The sequence below is a fragment of the Leptonychotes weddellii genome, chromosome 5 (assembly GCF_054177405.1).
Source record: "Leptonychotes weddellii isolate Sample4059 chromosome 5, ASM5417740v2, whole genome shotgun sequence".
Classification (NCBI taxonomy): domain Eukaryota; kingdom Metazoa; phylum Chordata; class Mammalia; order Carnivora; family Phocidae; genus Leptonychotes; species Leptonychotes weddellii.
The window spans coordinates 102,327,477-102,348,894 of NC_138373.1; the positions used below are offsets into that span (position 1 = coordinate 102,327,477).

The window sequence follows — 21,418 nt, forward strand, 5'->3', positions numbered from 1 at the left end:
AAACCTTTAAGTTCAATGGACTAATCAACTCAACAGTAAAGTTTAAGACTGAACTTTTTCAAGTCCTCCCCCACCCCCACTGGAGAGAGAAAACATGCCACTTCAGAAATCAGAGCCAAGGCCTGGTTTGTTTGTACCATACCAACGACAATAGTTTCTTGCAAATTCAATATACATTTCAAATAATTTATCTCCAGTCAGCTTTGCTAATTACATTATTAACTGATAAAAAAATAAAATAAGCTGTAGCAACTCTAACCTTGCCACATTATGCTCAGGTCAGCTGCACCAACATCAACCACATCCACATGACTCACATGATGCAACAAAGTCTTGCTCTGAGAGCAGCCCCCCATCAAAAATGAAGATCACCAGCCAAAACAAAAAGATAAATTTGACAGGACACCCTCCCCATCCACATTTTTTTATTTTCAAAACATTTTTCATTTGCAGATAATTAAAGTAAAGGAAATTCCAAAGACTTACTCCAAATGCTGCTTGACTGTAAGATGATTACTATAAAAATTAGAATTTTCTGGGCTCAAAAAAGGGAGAAAGCCTGGAAATATTTTTATTTTTATTTTTTTTGGTAACCAAAGGAGAACGGGTTCTGCATCCTTCATAATGAAGCAATATTTCAAATATTTACATTCTGTTAAAGGTAAAGTTCAGGTACGATTCCAAGAGTATGCATTACGTGTCACAACCTGCAGATAGCTCGGTTTTCTGTCTGTACTTGTAGTCAAATCCCTCTCTGTCTCATGCAGAGTCCCTGCACTGGCATTACTGGGAGCAAGCCCATTTAGAACCAGAATATATGGGGCGCCTGGGTGGCTCAGTTGGTTAAGCGACTGCCTTCGGCTCAGGTCATGATCCTGGAGTCCCGGGATCGAGTCCCGCATCGGGCTCCCTGCTCAGCGGGGAGTCTGCTTCTGCCTCTGACCCTCCTCCCTCTCATGCTCTCTGTATCTCATTCTCTCTGTCTCAAATAAATAAAAAATCTTAAAAAAAAAAAAAAAAAAAAGAACCAGAATATATGCCTTGCTAGGGCAGGGACTTACTTTGGTTTTATTTTTTTTTTTTTAAAGATTTTTATTTATTTATTTGACAGAGAGAGACACAGCGAGAGAGGGAACACAAGCAGGGGGAGTGGGAGAGGGAGAAGCAGGCTCCCCACTGAGCAGGGAGCCCGGGGGCTCGATCCCAGGACCCTGGGATCATGATCTGAGCCAGAGGCAGACGCTTAACGACTGAGCTACCCAGGCGCCCCTTACTTTGGTTTTAGATGCATAAAATTCTCCATCTTTGCTAGCTTTCAATTTAAACCTTCAGGTTAAATAAAGTTAAGAACCTTTTCTTTTTTAAAGCCTTCTGGTACATGAGGGTATCAGGACTCCAAATTCTTTTCTTCCAAGTACTAAAAAAGTGAATGTGCAAAGCCATTTGGTCTTCAAGAAAAATAGAAATGTCTCTGGAAATCAAAGTTATACTGACACTGGTTCTGAAGAAGAACACAGCTCTGAGATGGGAGAGCTTTTAATGAGATCCCAGATGAAGCACTAAGCATTTCTTTCAATACTGGTTCACCTCCAAATCACTCAAATATTAAGAATAACAAGAACTCAAATGCATTTACAATGAATTTTGTGATCCTCATTTTACCACTGAGGATGGTAATCCTCAGTGGTAATCTGAGGTACAGGAAGAAGGAGGAGTTTCCTCTAATATTTCTCAAGGAAGTAGAAGAACACAAAAGGAAAAAAAAACAGGAATTCTTATACTGAAATACTCTTCTGTAACACATTTTTATCACATTTCAGCCCTGTTTACTCAGATGCCTGAGGGAGCCTGTTAAGAGAAAAGACAAGACACTTCAAGACTTTCTGGAATTTCCTAAGACTTGGCCTCACCCCACCCCACAAGCGCTCCTTCCTGTCAGCTGACTGTAGTAACTCTCATTAGTGGGACGGCCCTTTGAAATACTCTCAGAGAATCCATAAACTAAATGCATCAACACATACCAATAAGAGAAAAAGAGTTTAGAGCCTTTAGCCAGTAGTCTGTAGAATTTCTTTCCTCTGCAAAATTATCTTTTCTTTTTTTTTAAAGATTTTATTTATTTATTTATTTGAGAAAGAGAGAGAAAGCAGAAGGGGGGGACAGGCACAGGGAGAGGAAGAGCAGGGAGCCAGATGCAGGGCTCAATCCCAGGACCCTGAGATCATGACCTGAGCCAAAGGCAGACTGTTAACCAACTGAGCCACACAGGAGCCCCTCTGTGTGGGAGAATTTTCTTAAAGGAATAAAGTAAGTGAGGTCCCAATTATCAAGTAAAAAGCAGGATTTCCTGTCCCCCCTAATTTTTAGGAAAAATTCTGTCTAAAAGTTGATTCTCAATACCTTAATTTACCTCATACCTCTCTCAGCCACTTTCTTCAAACTTTGAACTTTGACCTTCCTTCTGACTCTCATCCCTCCAAAGTCAAGGGTAGAGGATGACCTTTAGGGAAAATGGGACTTTGCTGAACTGTGCATATGGCGTAGATAAAACCTAGCCTTAATTTCTCAAAGTACTGAGAGAGAACATTTCCTTCTACAGGTAGAAGAAAATAGAAAAAAATGGAGCTCTTTTAAGTAAAATAATACATATAGAAGGAGTTCTTTATATCCAGATTGTGGGATTTCTTTATATTTTCTGTATTTCTAAGCATTCTACAAAAATTATGTGTTACACTTAAAATTAGGAAAAAAAGAAAAGAAAGGATGGGGCGCCTGGGTGGCTCAGTCAGTTAAGTGTCTGCCTTCGGCTCAGGTCATGATCTTAGGATGCTGGGATCCAGTCCCATCGGGCTCCCTGCTCAGCAAGGAGTCAGCCTCTCCCTCTGCCCCTCCCCCTGCTTGTGCTCTCTCTCTAAAATAAATAAAATCTTAAAAAAAAAGGAGAGGCAATACATCATATTTATTAATACAAATAGATAAAAATGATAAAAACCAAATGCTGAGAAGGTGCTGGAGAATTAAATATGTCCTTAGATTGTGCTAGTGTTATAAAGTAGTATAATTTTTGAGAACCAGCTGAAAATATATAAGAATATGGTTTTTGGTTTTTTTTTTAAGTTTTTTTATGTATTCACTTGAGAGAGAGACAGGGAGAGAGAGGGAGAGCACGAGCAGGGGGGGAGGGGCAGAGGGAGAGGGAGAAGCTGACTCTGTGCTGAGCAGGGAACCTGATGTGGGGCTTGATCCCAGGACTCTGGGATCATGACCTGAGCCCAAGGCAGACATTTAACAGACTGAGCCACCCAGGCGCCCCAAGAAGAATGTTTAATGAATTATGGCTTTTGATCATGAGAACATCACTTCAGTAATATTGCCCTTCCCCCAAAATAACTAAAAACAAAATGTTTCTGCCAAGATGCTTAGAGCTTTTTATTAGACTAGAAAAATATCTAATTATTGGGGCATGATTAAACTATAATGAAATACTACATTGCCATAAAAGGATAACCACATGAACTAGGAAAATACATAGAAAGGTCTATATAAAAAAGACCAAACAAAAGATAAGGCACACAAAAACAGTGAGCACACAGGGACGAAAACCATGTAAAAACTAATTATGCAATGATAGGATATCATTGTGCACAGTTGTTTCATTCTTTTTTCCTGGTGAAAGTTACTGGTTTTTCCTGGTTTACTTGGCTTTTTCTTTTCTGGTTTACTGTGTGTGGCAGGGGAGGGAGGAGGGACAAGCTTCTAACTCAAGAGTTTTAGTACAAATCTCTTGCATTCCAATGTATTTCTTCTCTTCACTGCCCTGATGCTTTTAATTCAGTTACAAGACTATAAAATGTGGGAAGAGGGAAGATAGAGAGCTAAAGTCTTTGAGAATACAAAAGCTGATATGTTTAAAATTTTTCCCAGTTTCTTTAGATTTCAGATAAGGAAGGCCATGGCCAGTTGTTTTTACCTAATACACAGTTATTACAATATTAATGAAGACACTGTTACATGGTAGAGACAGGGTACTAAACAATTTCAGTCCTTGTTCTGATATTAATTAGCCAATCACATTGGGCATGTCAGTTAACTTCTCTGACCTCAGTTGTTTCCACCTGTAAATTAGGGATTTTATTTATTTTTTTTTAAGATTTTGTTTATTTGACAGAGAGAGACACAGCGAGAGAGGGAACACAGGCAGGGGGAGTGGGAGAGGGAGAAGCAGGCTTCCCGCCAAGCAGGGAGCCCAATGCGGGGCTCGATCCCAGGATCCCGGGATCATGACCTGAGCCGAAGGCAGACGCTTAACGACTGAGCCACCCAGGCACCCCTAAATTAGGGATTTTAATATCCTGAGAGCAGTGAGCTGGATTAAATAACCTTACAGTCCTGTACAGTTTTTAGATTTATGTCAAAGATATTGATAGGGATTTTTCACTCATTGTAACTGATGAGTTAGAAGACTAGAGAAAATGACTAATATATTCATCTGGATATACACACCTATGTTGTCTAATCCAGGAGTGAGTCTGATTCCAGAAAGATAAAGGCAGTCATATTTGAGGGGTAAGTGAAGTCTTTCTGGCCACTCCAAACTCTAATGGAGCCAAACTTGCTTACAGAACATTCCAGTCATCTGACATTCCTTTTTTCTTTCTTTCTTTCTTTTTTTATTTATTTGAGAGAGAGAGAGAATGAGTGGTGGGGAGCAGCAGAGGGAGAGAGAGAGAAGCAGAAGCCCAATGTGGGGCTCAATCCCAGGACCCAGAGATCATGACCTGAGCCCAAGGCAGAGGCTTAACCAACTAAGCCACCCAGGCACCACTCTGACATTTCTTTTTAACATGTTTTTGTTTTTAACTTTTCAACATGTTTTATTGTAATGAAACCGGCTAAAAACCAGTAAGTAGTTAAGTTGGCCTGAAAGTAAACAGAAGAGACATGACTGGTCTCCAGTTGGTACATCAAGAGCAGCCATTTAGGGCAACAAACAGTGAGAAATATCAGAATTCCCTGACCCGCATCTCTACACCTGGATCCATTATTACCTTACCATGAAAGACAAAAGAATTACTAATTAAGGGTAAATAAAACTTAATTTACACTGGTATGACGTCTTTACCAGAAATGATCTGCTAGAGAGAGAGTCAGTCAAAATAACACTGAGTGTACTTATATTTTGAAATTATAGAAGAAGCTATAAATCATGGATGAATATAACAAATCATCAAAAAAAATTACTTTTAGGGGCCCCTGGGTGGCTCAGTCGTTAAGCGTCTGCCTTTGGCTCAGGTCATGATCCCAGGGTCCTGGGATAGAGCCCTGCATCGGGCTCCCTGCTCCGCGGGAAGCCTGGTGTCCCTCTCCCACTCCCACTCCCCCTGCTTGTGTTCCCTCTCTCACTGTGTCTCTCTGTCAAAAAAAATAAAATCTTAAAAAAAAAAAAACTTTTAGCAGGATATATGAGAAAGATGGCATTGATAGAAAAATCAAAGATAATTATTGTGTTTATTTAACAAAACCAGTTACTGTATCCATATTTAAAGCTCTAGTAATGTATCTATTGGATGTTTAATGTTGGGTCAATTTAAGATTTATGATTTGCTGATAAGCAAACTAAAGATATATTCGCCTACATTAAGATGACTATATTAGGGGTGCCTGGGTGGCTCAGTCAGTCGAGCATCTGACTTTGGCTCAGGTGTGATCTCAGAGTCCTGGGACAAGCCCCACATCCCACGAGTCCCACATCCCAGAGCTCCACATCCCACATCGGGCTCCCTGCTCAGCGGGGAGTCTGCTTCTCCCTCTGCCCCTCCTCATACCCCACCCCCTGCTTGTGCTTTCTCTCTCTCTCAAAAAAAAAAAAAGACTACATTAGACCCTACAGTGATGTTGACAGTTATTCAAGTCCCTTTCCGCCTTAAGTCCATCTTAAAATTATGGCTTAAAAATATGCAATTAATACCAATTATGAACATCCTCGGAATTTTATTCTTCTTGGAATATAATTTCAAATGACTTACTTAAGACATTAAGGAAGCAGAAGAAAAATGTTATTAAGATACATTAAGTGTATAAGAGAGGATATGTAGTTGTTAACCAAGGAAGGAGAAAATAAAATGTCATGGATAATTTTATAACAATGTACAGATTCCCTATGGACACCTACCCATTCTTCAAGAAGGCAAATATAAATTGTCTCCTTGATGTAGATTACAGATTGGTTGGCTATGGATAAAATATCTAATGAACACAGATCAGACTTCAGCTTGGTTGCCTTATTTTCTCCAGGGCTTACTCCAGGACAGCAACACGTAAACACTGTTCTGTATGAGTTACAGAAAGCTAAACAAAATACCAAATGTCACTTCCAGGAAGTTACATAAAGAAAAACCACAAAAATTTTGGACTGTTTGAAGAAGGATGGTTTTAGTCTCATATTAACAAGTGCGGCTTTTGTTGGTGTTTTGGTGCTAGCCACTCATATAATGATCCTGGTGACAAGAGGAACAGAAATTCTAAGGGAAGTTTAAGGGCTTAGAAGTCCAAGGGAAGAAAAGTAGCAAACAAGTGAAAAGGGGGCTGGGACAAGGGAAACTTCCATTTTTATTTTAGATACTTCTATTTTAGCTGAGTGTACTGTTTTGCCTTTGTAATATAAGACAAGTTAATACAATTAAAATATGACTAACTGGAAGCATTAAAATATACCATGAATAATGGGGGGAAAAGGAGAAAGAAAAAAATTTCTAAATAGTTTAATTCTTTTCACTTATGGACAAACTTATTATTTTCTCATTGCAACTTCCCATCCATGGTTAGTCTCCAAAGAATGAGCAAATGAGTGAGCTTATGTGTTTTAGGAAACAGTGATTTTTGGTGAGGAGGTACTCTCTCCTCTACTCTATCAAACTCCTCTCCTAGAAATTGGAAACATTTCATGGAAGAAGTACTCCAGGGGCGCCTGGGTGGCTCAGTCGTTAAGCGTCTGCCTTCGGCTCAGGTCATGATCCCAGGGTCCTGGGATGGAGCTGCGCATCGGGCTCCCTGCTCGGCGGGAAGCCTGCTTCTCCCTCTTGCACTCCCCCTGCTTGTGTTCCCTCTCTCGCTGTGTCTCTCTGTCAAATAAATAAATAAAATCTTAAAAAAAAAAAAAAAGTACTCCACATCTGTATCAAAGTATCAACGGATATCCACAGTCTAGTCTTATTTTCTTGCATTACACCTAAGTTGTTCAATCTTGACCCACCAGAAGACAGTAATTGAAATAGGTTATGAAGGCAGAAATATGTCACCCAAATATTCGGTCTTTATTCTCCTATCCAAGGATTTGTGTGAACCAAATATGTTAGGAACAAAACAGAAAGAAGTGAGGCTGAATGAGCCTGTCACATGCTCCTTATATGCTCCTGGTCATTCCAGGGCATAAAAGAGGTACTTAATTTTTTGAATAACCACATCCTGGTTTTAAAGATTATGGATTCAAATGTCAACATGATGATAACTGAATGTTGGTTATGACTAATCAGCTATCTTTTTCATAAAAGGATATCCAGAATAGTTACCTCAGCTACCTAAAATCCAGATCAACATATACACGAAGTTAGGATTGCTAGACCACCTCAGTATATGCCACTTGGGGCAGGGGGGGAAATGTTTCTTTTTCCTAGTAATGATGGTAGGTTATATTAATCCACCCACTGCTCATTTGCTCATAGGAATTAGAGCCATCATGTTCAACTAAACTATCTGATCTGAATAATGTATCTATTCACTAAAGGTAGAGAATAAGTGAGGAAGAGCATTTAATCAATTCTTACTATTTATAAGCTATTTGAACTCTAAGCTTTGTTTCTTCCTTTTATTAAGTAAGCACTAAGAGCTAAGTCCTTATACTAACCATTGGGAAAGAAAAACATCACTTTGAAAGAAATTACAGACTTCAGGAATATACAAATTTTTAAAAAAATTTATTTATTTTTTAGAGTTAGAGAATGGGGCTGGGGGGCTGGGAGGGGAGGAAGAGCAGAGTGGAAAGCAGAACCCCACCCCCTGCCCCAGCACAGAGCCCAACAGGGGGCTCAATCCCACAACCCTGAGATCATGACCCGAGCCAAAAGCAAGAGTTGGACGCTAAACCGACTGAACTACCCAGGTGCCCCAGGAGTATACAAATTTACACATGATTATTAAGGGAAGCATGATATAAATGCCCAAACAGAAGTAAAAAGAAAATTCTATAGGTATAGGAGAGTAAGAAGGGTTAATTTATCTGAGAGAAGCTGAGGTAAGGTCTCACAGTTTTGACAGAACTTTGGGAGAAAAATTTCAGAAGACAGTAACTGGGGATAGGTATGAATGATTTAGAGAGTAAGGAGTGATCCAGGGTTTAAGTATAAGACTGGCTCTGAGATTGAAAGGTAGGTTGAGCTCAGACTGTGGAAGACCCAATACTGAATATGGATTAATTCTGAGGCATCAAATTTTCTTAAAGATTTATTTATTTATTTATTTATTTATTTGAGAGAGAGAGAGAATGAGTGGGAGGGGCAGAGGGAGAGAGAATCTTCAGCAGATTCTGCACTGAGCATGGAGCCCTACATGGGGCTCTATCTCATGACCCCAGATCAGGACCTGAACAGAAATCAAGAGTCAGATGCACTTAACTGACTGCCTGGGTGGTGCCCTGGGTCATCAAAAGTTTCTGAGTAAACTAATTTACAACTCTATTTAGAAAAATAAATAGCGGGGCGCCTGGCTGGCTCAGATGGTTAAGCATCTGCCTTCGGCTCAGGTCATGATCCCAGGGTCCTGGGATCGAGTCCCGCATCGGGCTCCCTGCTCCTTGGGAGCCTATTTCTCCCTCTGCTTCTTTCTCTCTCTCTCTGTCTCTAATGAATAAATAAATAAAATCTTTAAAAAAAAAAAAAAGAAAAATAAATAGCAACAGTGTAGAGGATGCATGGGAAGAAAGAAAAGAGGCTGATGGGGGAGGTCATAGCAATACTATGGGACCAGACAGAATGCCCATACTTGAGAGATGTGTAGAGGGCAGGCTGGCTTGCTTATTTATTTATTTATTTAAAGATTTTATTTATTTATTTGAGAGACAGAGAGAATACAAGTAGGGGAAGAGGGAGAAGCACTCCCTACTGAGTGGGGAGCCCGATATGGGGCTTGATCCCAGGACCCTGGGACCAAGACCTGAGCTGAAGGCAGATACCCAACTGATACTGAGCCACTCAGGCGTCCTGAGGGTAGGCTTATTTAGATGGCTTAGTAAGTGACTGACTGGGAAGAGGAGGCAGGCAGAAGGAAGAACTGATTCCAAGTTTTACAGACAAGAAGATTTGGTGCATGGTAATGCATGAAGGGAACTGGGGTAAAGCAGGTTTTTGGTTGGAAAGACAATGGATTCTTTTTTAGCCTTCTTGAATGTGAGTGCCTAAGGGATATTCAAAGAGAGATGTCTGATCTGGCAGGCAACCAGAAATATGAGGCTGAAGCTTGGGTTAAGAACTGAGAATTAAAATCTAGTTTGGGGGTTCACCTCTTAGAGTCATGGAAAGAGGTGAGATTCCACAAGGAGAGAGAGAAAAACAGGAGGGCAGAGATCAGGAAGAAAAGTGGACAAGAACAGAACCATCTCAGGCAAAAGGGAGCAAGAGAGACTAACAAAAGTGGAACTCAAGCCAATTAACTTTGTCTCCTGTAAATAACTGAGAAAAAGATTTAAGAGGACACAGCATTAGAGTATTATTTCCATTATCTATGTGCTCCCTGACCCTGCCCAGCTAGTTAGTTGAGATTCAGTCCAGTTCTCTAAAATTTAGTTACGGAACCAAAGATTCACACAATTTGTACCTACTATATTTGCTTGTCTTACGGAGGTACTAATTTGTTAGCTCTGAAGTGTACACTCTTTCTTGTAGACTCTTGCTCCTAAAGCGATTTCTAGTGTCCCTACCATATTTCTCAGAGCTTCCTTCCAAAGATCCAATTATGTAACTTCCCGATTAAAGCGTTATCCATGTTAAAGCTGAAATTATGTTAACGATAACTGTAACGTAATTTCAAACTAATTTTGTTATTCCTTAAGCTAAAGTAGACAAAACTTTTAATATTTTTTGAAAATATTAGACAAAACTTTTTTAAAGTAAACTATTCATGTTTCTAACATGGATAAAGGATGGTTATTTAGAAACAGCTATAAAACCAAGGGCATTTCTGTTTTACCAAGCAGTCCATTAAGTGACAAATGACTATTTAATCAGGAAGTTTTAAAGGGCACCTAAAAAAGCCCAGGTCAATCTTAGACACCCCCCCCTCCACCCCCCCATCTTCCTATACCATTAACAATCAGGCTGCCTGCCCTGTGCTATTAGAGATCTAGAAGGATCTTTCTTTATATGAGGAGTCTTTCTCTACTCAGACCAGCCACAAAGTGATAGGCTTGTTCTGACCCATCTCTTGCCAGACATTTATGAGAAAAAAGTCTCTCACCAGATCCTTACACATAATCAGCATTTTTGTTTGCTGCAATCCCAGTCATTTCCTACCTTAGACCAGTTTCGACATGCACCAGGCTTTTGCACTGAATCGACATTGTGTGTGCTGGCATGACATCAGCCGTCCCGCCCCTAACAGGGTCTCTGAGGAGGAGGCTTACAATGGTGCTTTGAGTCACAACAAAACCCCTTCCTCTCTATTTAGGATTTCTGACATTTTTTCCCGTCCACTTAAAATTCTTCTTCCCATTTAAATTAAAAAAAAAAAACCTAAAAAAATTTTTTTATTAAGACCATAAAGGATAAAGAGGGAGTTGGCAGGCCTAGGGGACTAAAAATTGAGAGGGATGAGAGTTTTAAGGAAAGTCATAAAACTGCTTTGTGGTTACATCTTTTGCCAACTGGTTTCAGTGTTAAAATAGAGCTAAAACTCATGCACAGGAAAGGGTTCTAGGTTTGCAAACCTTTACAAATTCTTACTACATCCTCGAAATAGATGATCCTTTAAACACCCAAGAACTTTTCTAGGCTGGAAAGTTCCAGCCACTGCAAGTTACGGAAAGAGATAAACTAAGTCACGTCAAACATAACTGAAGATTATAGGACGAGTTATCAAATTTTTCTCTCAGAAAGAAGGTCTTATACCATTACTTCACACATGCAGGGATTTGGGCCAAATATTTAGCTTAAAAAATTTCAGCTTTCCCATCTAGATGGAATCTAGAGAAAATGATGGCTTTGCTTCCTGTCAGATCTGTTTATTTCATTATAATGACTGTTGTAACAAACCATCCCCATGTACAAAGCCAGATACGCAGGAAAGTATGAGAAAACTGGAAAAATTTACCAGTTCTGCCGCCCCTGGATTGTGTTATAAGTCACCAGCATATGTAACTCATTTTCTAGTTAAGTAATTCCCTCTGGGTACCCGGTCTGCAATCCACACGAAGGATCAAATTTCATTAGCAGTTGTAGGAAAATGCAACCCTGAGCATTTGCAAGTCAAAACTCCTGAAGGCTACAGCTAATCTGGCTATCCTCACTGATTTTTCCTGGGAGAGGATTTTAGCTGATAGAAAACATTTGTTGGACGGCACAGATGAGGAAGTGGAGAAGAGAAGGAGTCAGCTAGCAAAGAGACAACTAAGCCTCAGTCTTAATGTTAAACTCTGGCCTTAATACCCAGCCTGCAGCTGTGTCCAAGCAGAGAGAGATTCAGCAGTAATCCCACCCCCCAAAGCTACAAATGACAAAAGGCACAGGAAGACAAATTAAAAGGGCAAGCGTATAAAAACACAAAATCTAATCGGCACCAAACTCTTCATTTCTAGATATTAACCTGAATCCCAGTGTGTGCTTGATTTCACGTGAAACTGGGTCACAGATCCGCAAAATCTTAGCATCTGTGTAAATAATTCGAGACTTCTTGTTAATTCACTTAATTTTGAATCAAAAGACATACTGGCCACCACTCAAACTGTCTAGATCAGAAAAACAGCTTTGTTTAGTCACTTGAATCAGCTTTCTCAAGTCTGCCACCGGCCCAGTCCTTACCTTGGTTTGAGTTGGTTCACCTTTCTCAAACATCATCTTAAGCCTGTTCAGCGGAACATTGTATTTCTCTATTTTGTTTGTGGCTTCTGTGTTTTCACTGATTTCAGGTTTTCCTACTTCGTGCCTGGATTCTCCTAGACAATTTTCCATTTTTTTACTTTCTTTCGAGTGGTCTTTAAGACGCTCGCTGCCCTCAATGAGGAGATTCGGCCACTGAGTAAGGGCTTCAGAAGGTGATCCGAGTCTAGGTCTGGGGTGGACTCTTTCTTCCTGGTCAGCTTCGGCCTCAGGGGCAGAGCTTCTAGCCACTTCACCGGCAGGATGGTTGCCTCCGTGTCTGACCTCAGCGCTGCCGTTTCGCAGGGAGTCTGTGTGAGACTCTGTTCCCAGGGCTGGGTTCTCCCACTTCTTCTTTAACACAGTCAGGATACCCCTCCTGCAGTGCTGGGGGAGATTTTCAGTGTTCTAGAAGAGCAAGAAGTAAGTGCCAGTTATAACTTGCCTGTTGAAACATTTAAACATGTTGTTCTTTGTAAAATGAAAGTTAAAACTCTAAGCTGCTCCTGGTCCACGGGCGTTTCAGACAGCTGTGAACAGTTACAGCCCTGCCACATGGAGAAAGCATCCACCAGGGGAGAGGGGAAGAGAGAAAAAGTCAGGAGCTGAAGCAGGAAGTGATAAAACAGGATAGCCTTATAAGGACAAAATGAGGAGAAAAGAGAGCCCAGATCTAATGACAGTTACATTGGAGACAAGGGATTTTTATCCAAAGATTAATAAGGAAAACAAGAAAGAGGAAGCAAAATACTAGGTACTTTAAACACTGCAAAATATGCATTAATACAAGTTCATCATTACATACCACAAAATTACACGGGGAATCCTGCTGGGGTTTTTTTTCTTTTAAATAGGACAAAGACATAGTATAGCTGAAACTATACAATACCATAATTGTGGATAGTATCATCAAGGATTGAAAGTATTTGTAGAAATTTAGAGAACTCACCAGACTTTTACATGCATTTGCATAAATGATATCTCATCATACCTGCCATAATCTACATGCATATGAACAAATTTTATTTTTACTTAAGAACCTAATCCTCTTTTTTTCTTCTGCTCTTCTCTACACACGTTTGTCCATGTGTAAATTATCAGTTATCAGAAAATTTACTATTTCACAGATCCTCTGGTAGAAAAATATCCCGGCTTCATATGAAAACACTACCACCCACTTTCTTGATTGAAGGACACACATTTACACATCTAAGAGAGGTCATTTTCACCTGGGTCAAAACAGAATTAATTTATACATATATGATTGCAAACAACCTGGAACCTGCCACTACTGTTCTACAATAACAGAGGAAACATGCTTGATGAAGTAAAATTCAATGTCCCATACTCTGAAAGCGTTCCTATAAATAAGCTGAGCAGCACCAACTCCCAACAAGCCACGAATTCCAATACCTTCGAGCCCTCCGTTCCTGTGGTCTGTGACTCACCCGTCTTTCAACTAAGAAAGAAAGGACAAACCACCTAGGACTGAAAGACTTCCGGGAATTAGACAGGATTAGCAGCTATATTGGGAATTAAGTCTCTCACCCTATTACTCTTCTGAATACATAGCACCAAGGTCTGGGAAAAAAAAACTTACAGAGGACAACTGCTTGATTTTAGTGTTTAAATCTTTACTGACAAGACGATTCACTGGTGGACGAATGAATGGATCAGAGATATAAGAAGCATGAAAAGTTTTCTTGCTGGAAAAGAAGAATTAAACTGCTCTGGACACTGGTGCCACCTTATTGCTGGCAGCATGCTTTGCTGGATGCTACCTCCTGCCACACAATGGATGAGTCATCTGGGTCTCCAACTGCACCTGCCCTGCCCTTGCCCAGCCTAAACAGGAGCCCTGACACTCTAAGTGGCATTTTGCCTTGGTAACTGGACACTACTTTTCTCAGTAATCGTGTGATCGAAGTATACTGACATGGAAAGATGCTCATAAGATACTTTTGAGGGGAAAAAAGCAAACTTTAAGACCACAGGGATGCCTGGGTGGCTCAGCTGGTAAAGCGTCTGCCTTCGGCTCGGGCCATGATCCCAGAGTCCTGGGATGGAGGCCTGCATCGGCATCGGGTTCCCTGCTCAGCAGGGGGCCTGCTTCTCTCTCTGCTGCCACTCCCCCTGCTTGTGTTCTCGCTCTCTCTGACAAATAAATAAAATCTTAAAAAAAAATTTTAAGACCACATAATCCCATCTTATAATACAAATGTATAATTATAAACACAGAAAAGTAGTCTGGAAGAAAAGACACCAGGATGTTAACGTTACCTTTGGATCATGGATTATGGGCATCTACATTTTTTTTCTTCCTTTTTACAATAAATGTGTATACATTACGTAACACAAATGAATAAAAAATAGAACTATACATCATCTTCCTATCACAAAAATCTACAGAATATTAAAACGTTCTGATGTTACTATAAGCAGCTGGGAAATGATCATTTCTACTTTACTTGTGATGACCAGGAAGAGAGGGATCTGTGGAATGGAGTACCGGCAGTGACCCAAAAAGGGCCTGGGTGGAGGAAATCCCTTAGGGGGCATTGTAACAAGGAGTAAGTGTGCTCTTTTATTAAAAAGAGTTCTTAAGGGTACATGTTCAAAAGTATTTAAGTGGGGACAAAAAGGGCTGTACAGCCTGACAGCATGAAAGGCCCCAGACCCTGCAATCACTCCTGGCAGCATCCCCAGGCAATGCCAGGCATGCAGGGCTTTAGGACCCAAGGAGAGAAAAATGGGGAAGAAGCAGTGATTCCAGTCCTTCTGGGGAAGGAAAAGAAGCAAGAAGGGACAGAACCAAAGCAATAGCTAAAAGCAGTCGGGACCGCAAAGTGGCAAGAGTATTATATTGAGATGGCCTGGGTTATCATTGGAGAAGGGATTACAAGCCACTTCTATTTTCTACAATGAACATGTGTTACTAGTCTACTCCAGCCCCACCCAGACAAGTGACCTTGGGCAAGTTTAATTTCTGGAACCTACCATACTCGGCTATTGTGGAGAACAGATGTGCCTATATTAAAGCATGTAGTGTAGTATTTGACATAAATAGGCACCCAGTAAGTGGTGACAATTAATATTAAGTGGGTAGTCCTCCCTACTCCTCCAGCCACACCTCATGATGATCAACCACAGTACCCAGTCATTTCTCAAATCCTGAACTTGGGTTACAGTCTCTTACTGCTCTTTCTATTCTCTCTATAGTCTCCACTGTTCCAGAGTGGGGGTGTAGGGCACACAATAAGGTGAAATTCTAGTTGGTTTTAACTTTTTCCCAAGTATTTTCCTAGAAGAGGCATGGGAAGTCATGGAGGCTGCAAGTTTTCAAGGGCCCCATTGGTTGGTACACGACCACAGCCTCCTCTCTCAAGCGTGACATCCAGCACACTGTTCATTCTTCCCAGCAAGGCTGGGAATCTTGGCAGATTTGCCTCTGGACCATAGCTGGCTTCCTGAATCCAGATTAGATACAACCTGGAAATGCAACACTATGTCTTTTCTGCAGGAGCATTTAACTTGGAGTTGGGATGTGTCCCAGCACTGTCCATCTGAGATGTATGACCATGGATAAGTTCTTTCCTCTCTTTGGGTCTCCGTTATTCCACCATTAAAATGTAGAGGCTGGGTCAAATGAGATTTAGTGCTGAAATCTTGGCAGGGGTATCTTCATCTTAAAAGCTGAGGATGTTGGGTAGGAGACAGCAGCGCAGCTGCAAACATGGACTACCGGGATGTACAGCCCCCGAGGAAGGGAAGAGCTTCTCAGAAAAGTGGTAGCCAATCATTATGGAGATGAGTGCCCAAACTGTACAGATTTCAAGAAGTGGCATATTGCATGCTTGAAAGGAACATGAAAATATAACTGATGGCAGTATTAATGGTCTGTGTTTCTGTTTCCTAGATATAAGTGGAAGAGGAAGAAAAAGGGAAAAGTAAATTTCTGGAAAACTGGGCTATCATGTAACCTGATCCCACTATTTACTGAAGGAATAAATGTACCCACTTGCTTCTGAATGTTTCTCTAACTTGCTTTCCATGGCACAATGTAGTATTTCATCTGGTCACTTTTTTTTTTTTAAGATTTTATTTATTTGACAGAGAGAGAGAGAGAGCACAAGCAGGGGGAACAGCGGGCAGAGGGAGAGAGAGAAGCAGGCTCCCCGAGGAGCAGGGAGCCCGATGCGGGGCTCGATCCCAGGACCCTGGGATCATGACCTGAGCCCAAGGCAGTCACTTAAAGTGAGCCACCAGGCGCCCCCTGGTCAGTCATTTCTATAAATTTATACGGATATTTCTCCCTGTTCTTCAGGAGACAATTCAGGCTTCTGGTGGATCTTAAAAGCAACCCTCTGTCATTAGTGGAAAAATGCTGGATCTGAATAAATAAATAAATTCTATAGTTTAGTTAACAGCATTGCACCAGTTAATTTCTTAGTTTTGATAAATGTTTGAGAGTTATGCAAGATGTTAACATTAGGGGGAGGTAGGTGGAGATACATGGAACTGTACTATCTTAAGAACTCTACTGTAAATCCAAAATTATTTCAAAATAAAAAGTTTGCTAAAAAAAAAAGTAACACTCCCTCAACTTCGTATGTTCCTCTAGCTATTGCTGTCTCTTGCATTTTATAGTTAAGGGTCTTGAAAGCACTGTCTGTATTTGCTGTTTCCACTTGCTCGCTCTCCATTCATGCTAACTCTACCACCTGCACATTTCTGAAGTATCTCTAGTCAAGATCACCCATTACCTCTTTAACATTTTCATTTCATTATCTTATTTTTAACTTACTATTTTCTCAATTACAAAAGTAATAAAAGGGGTGCCTGGGTAGCTCAGTCCGTTAAGCGTCTGACTCTTGATTTCGGCTCAGGTCATGATCTCAGGGTTGTGGGACTGAGCCCAGAGTCAGGCCTTGAGCTGGGCATGGAGCCTGCTTGAGATTCTCTCTCTTCCTCTCCCTCTGCCCTTCACCCCCGCCCCCCCCAGTCACTCTCAATCTTAAAAAAAAAAAAAAAGTAATTACAAAACTTACTGGGGGGAAGAAAAGTCACAATCAATATAGGAATGTATACATGCCTTGAATATATACTCTAATTTTCCCTACTTGACTTCCCTACCCCTTCCCATCAAGGTACCCACTGCCATCAGTTTGGTGCATACACTCTCAACTTTTTCCCCCTTATATATATATACTACATATATTTTTTAGATATTATAAATATCTATATTTACATGGGAAGGTATCAAAAAGCACATTATGTGTTTAAAAGCAAGATCCACAACAGTATAGTATAGTTACTATACTATCACTACCAGCGTATGAGAGTTCGTATTTCCTCACAGACTGAATATTAGCTAATAAAAAAATCTGCCAACTGTTTAGACTACAACTTATATCTCATGGTTACTTTACATTTTTTTATTATTAACGAGACTAAGCATTTTTTCATATGTGTATTGTTTCTTCTTTAATTACCTGTTCACATCCTTTTACCTCAACTGGCAAATGCAATGGACACTTCTGCTTTATTTTATTTGGTATCTCTATAGCATTTGACACTACTGACCACCCCCCCCTTCTAAAAATTCCTTCCTTCCATGGTTACTGTGAGAAACCCCCTTTTTTCTAGATTTCTTCCCATTTCTTTGGCCACTCCTCAATCTTTACGGGTTTCTCTTCCTCTGTTCCCCCTTCCCCCTGCCCCACATGCTGGGGTCCCTCAAGGTTCCATCTTAGGTCCTCTTTGCTCACTTACCTATTCCCTGTTACCCACCAGTTGCCTATTGAGGACTCATACCCTATAACTCTAGGTAGATCTCTCTCCTTACCTGGAATTCCACCTGGGTATCCTACAGGCATCTTAAACTCATCCTTGTCTAAGGCTGAAGTCTCCTTTCTCCTCTTTTTACCCTTCACCCTTTAATCTGTTTCTTTTCCTGAGTCCTCCATCTTGGTGAATGTGACAATTATCTTTTCAAACATCAAATGTGCCTGTTCTCATGTCTTCGTGCTGTGCATGTGTCACTTCCTCTGCCACTTCTTTGCCTCCTTTGCTTAGTTAATTCCTACCTGTCCTTTGGATTTAGTCAGGTACCACTTCTGGGAAGCCTTCCTTGACATGGCATAGTCCAGGTTATGAGTTCCTCCTAAATTCTCCCCCAGCACCACAAGTATTTCTCTACATGGTACTAATTGTGCTGGGATTATAAACTCTATTTTCCAAACTCCAAACAGTCCCTCGAAGGCAAGGACCACATCTTATTCTCTTTGTGTCTTCAGCACCTGGCACCCAAGAGATGCTCCATAAATGTTTGTCTGCACTCGTAGAAATCTATCTACACTGTCTTGAACCTACTCCAGTCAGGCCTTTATCCCACCACTCCCAAACAGCACAAGATGACCAATGACCTTCATCTTGCCAAATCCAATGGTCAGTTCCCAGCTTCTCTGTGTGTTTGACTCTGCTAATAACTCTCCTTTTAGAAGCATTTTGATCTTCACTTGGCTTCTGGCACCCATTCTCTTGTTTCTACTGCTGTTTCACCAGTTGCTCCTGCCCAGTCTCTTTTGCTGGTTTCTTCTTATCTCTCTAACTTTGAATCGAGGTGCTCCTGAGCTCTGTCCTCAGACCTCTTCTCTTCTTTCTACATTCACTCCCTAAGTGATCTCATACATCTCATGTCTTTAAATACCACTGATCTTTGATACACACACATCTTATCACTAGCCCGCATCTCTTCCAGTTCCAGATTTATATGTACAAGTTCTTATATAACATCTCTACTTGGATGTCTTTAAGGCATTTCATATTTAACATGCTCCAAACTGAGCTGCTACCATGTCCCTTCTCTAAACCTGCTTTTACTACAGTCTTCTCCATTTCAATTAATGGCATTTTTCCAGGTGTTTGAGCACAAACCACTGTTGCCATTCACGGTTCTTCTCTTTCTCTACTTTCAGTATAAATCCTGACCACTTCTCATCACCTATATAGCTACTACTCCAGTCCAATCCATTATCATCTCTTGCCTAAACGCTGAAATTGTCTTGTAATTTGTCTCCATGTTTCTGCCATTGTCCCTATAGTCTCTTCCTCCTCTTTTTAAAATTTAAGTCAGATCACATCACTCCTTTGCACACAAACCCTCCAAAGATGCCCATGTGATCAGAGTTAAAGCCCAGGTCCTCACAGTGGCTCTCTATGACTTTGCTTTTCCTACTCCTCAAACACATTAAGAATGTACCTGCCTCAGGGCATTTGCATATGCTCTTCCTTCCACCTGAATCATTCTTCTCCCTGGTTCATATCCTCAGATCTCTGCTCCAATGTCCCCTCATCAGAGGCTTTTCTGGACCACCCTACATTCTATCCCTCTTACCTGCTTCACGTTGTTTCTTAGCACTAATCACTGACACAATTTCTTTTTTTTTTTTAAAGATTTTATTTATTTATTTGACAGAGAGAGCGAGAGAGCACAAGCAGGGGGAACAGTAGGGGGAGAGGGAGAAGCAGGCTCCCCGCCAAGCAGGGAGCCCGATGCGGGACTCGATCCCAGGACCCTGAGATCATGACCTGAGCTGAAGGCAGACGCTTAACCATCTGAGCCACCCAGGCGGCCCTGACACAATTTCTTTATTGTTCATCTGTCCCACTATCATGTAAACTCCATGATGGCCAAAATGTAGTCTGTCTTCGTGCCTAAAACAGTGCTTGGCACATTGTAGGTGATCTGTGAATACTTGCTAAATGAATAAATGAAAGAAGGAAGGGGGAAAGGAGGCAGGGGAAAAATCACAGGCAGGAGAGAGAGGAGGAGGAAAGAAAAGAAACCAATCTTTGAGTGAAATGATGGTAGCTTTTGCTTACAGTGTGCCAGAGGGGATCCATTTTTTAATTACAGGACAAATAAGCCAAAGACCTGGTCAGAATTACGCCCTTAGAGAGAACAAATTGACAGGGGCATGTTATGTACTAATTTAAATAGGTTGGGTACTAAAAACTGCCAGGAGGAGATTTTTGCAATGCCAGTCAAACTAAGTAATTCTTACCCAAATATGTGAGTTTTTTTCCCTCATAAGATTAAATCAAGTAAGATTTCAAAAGAAATACACTCTCCAGCCCAGCTGGAGGCTAGCCAGCGGGGAGAGTACAGAATGGTTACGAGCAGAGAGCTTGTTCTAAGGTTTTAGCCTTCGACGGACCCTGCAGCTGAGAAATTTGCTAACTAGAGTGGATCAAGAAGTGTGCTTTAAACAAAGAACCCAGGGGATGACAACAGCTGCACAGCTGCTACCATTTAAATGCAGAAATATAGAAATTCTGGTTGGTTGGTTTGGAACAAGGGCTGAAGCCTAGGGGACCCTGTATTCTAACGTGAGCAGAAGTAGTAAGCCATTTTACTAACCTCAGGCAAAGCACTTGGCCTTCTATCTTTCACTCAACTCAGGGAAGAAAGAAAGGGTTCAAGAGGAGAGCTTCGGTGGAAAAATAAGATTCCTTGCACCCGAGCCACATTCTCCTGAGTAAATGGCGCACAAATCAGAGCAGCTGACACCCATGCCCAGCTCAGCTGACATGGAGCCCAAGCCCCATGGAGGCTGCAGGTGGCTGGGCCACAAAGGCTCCACTTGGGAAGCTCCACAGGCCCTGGGGCTTCTCAATACTTACACTTCTCCTCTTTTCCATGTTTGCTTCTTCAGCTGCTTTCTGGTACCTTCAGAGAAGAGGGGGAGAAAGAGAATGTCCTCAAATTAAATTTATATTTTTACTTTTTAAACCTTTAAGAAAACCACTTCTGCCTACATATTTCTGCCAGCAAGTGTCTTTAATCAACTCTATCAGAAGAAACACAAAATCAGAGTGGCTCTCACTTCCCGCATTGTTCCAGTCATCTGATCTGGTCTATTGGAAAGGTCCAAGGCGAGGAAGTCAAATGCTGGGAAATAACTAGGTAGAGCAGAAAGTCTGGGGTTTAAGTCCTACTTTAATCACTCATTAACTATGATCTCTGGCAAGTCTCCGTTTCTTTATCTAGAAAATGGCTTTATATGTCTACTTTCCAGGTTGCTGTGAAGATTGAGATCACATGTGTAAAAATGCTTTGGAATTAGTCAAAGGATCTAACATTGCATTGAGGGTGCCTGGGTGGCTCAGTTGGTTAAGCGACTGCCTTCGGCTCAGGTCGTGATCCCAGGGTCCTGGGATCGAGTCCCACATCGGGCTCCCGGCTCGGCGGGAGCCTGCTTCTCCCTCTGGCCCTCTCCTCTCTCATGCTGTTT

At 41.2% G+C, this 21,418-nt stretch overlaps 1 protein-coding gene across 2 annotated transcripts in view; it reads right to left on the reverse strand.

The window, feature by feature from the left end:
* The window catches only part of LIMA1 (LIM domain and actin binding 1), a 91,839-nt gene that overhangs the window by 23,778 nt on the left and 46,643 nt on the right, over nt 1–21,418 (reverse strand). For both annotated transcript variants that reach the window (XM_081821658.1, XM_081821657.1), the window contains exons 3-4: nt 20,808–20,853; nt 12,066–12,530 (exon numbers count right to left, since the gene is read on the reverse strand). In XM_081821658.1, the coding sequence (XP_081677784.1) occupies nt 12,066–12,530; nt 20,808–20,853 (511 nt within the window). The remainder of the gene's footprint in view (nt 1–12,065; nt 12,531–20,807; nt 20,854–21,418) is intronic.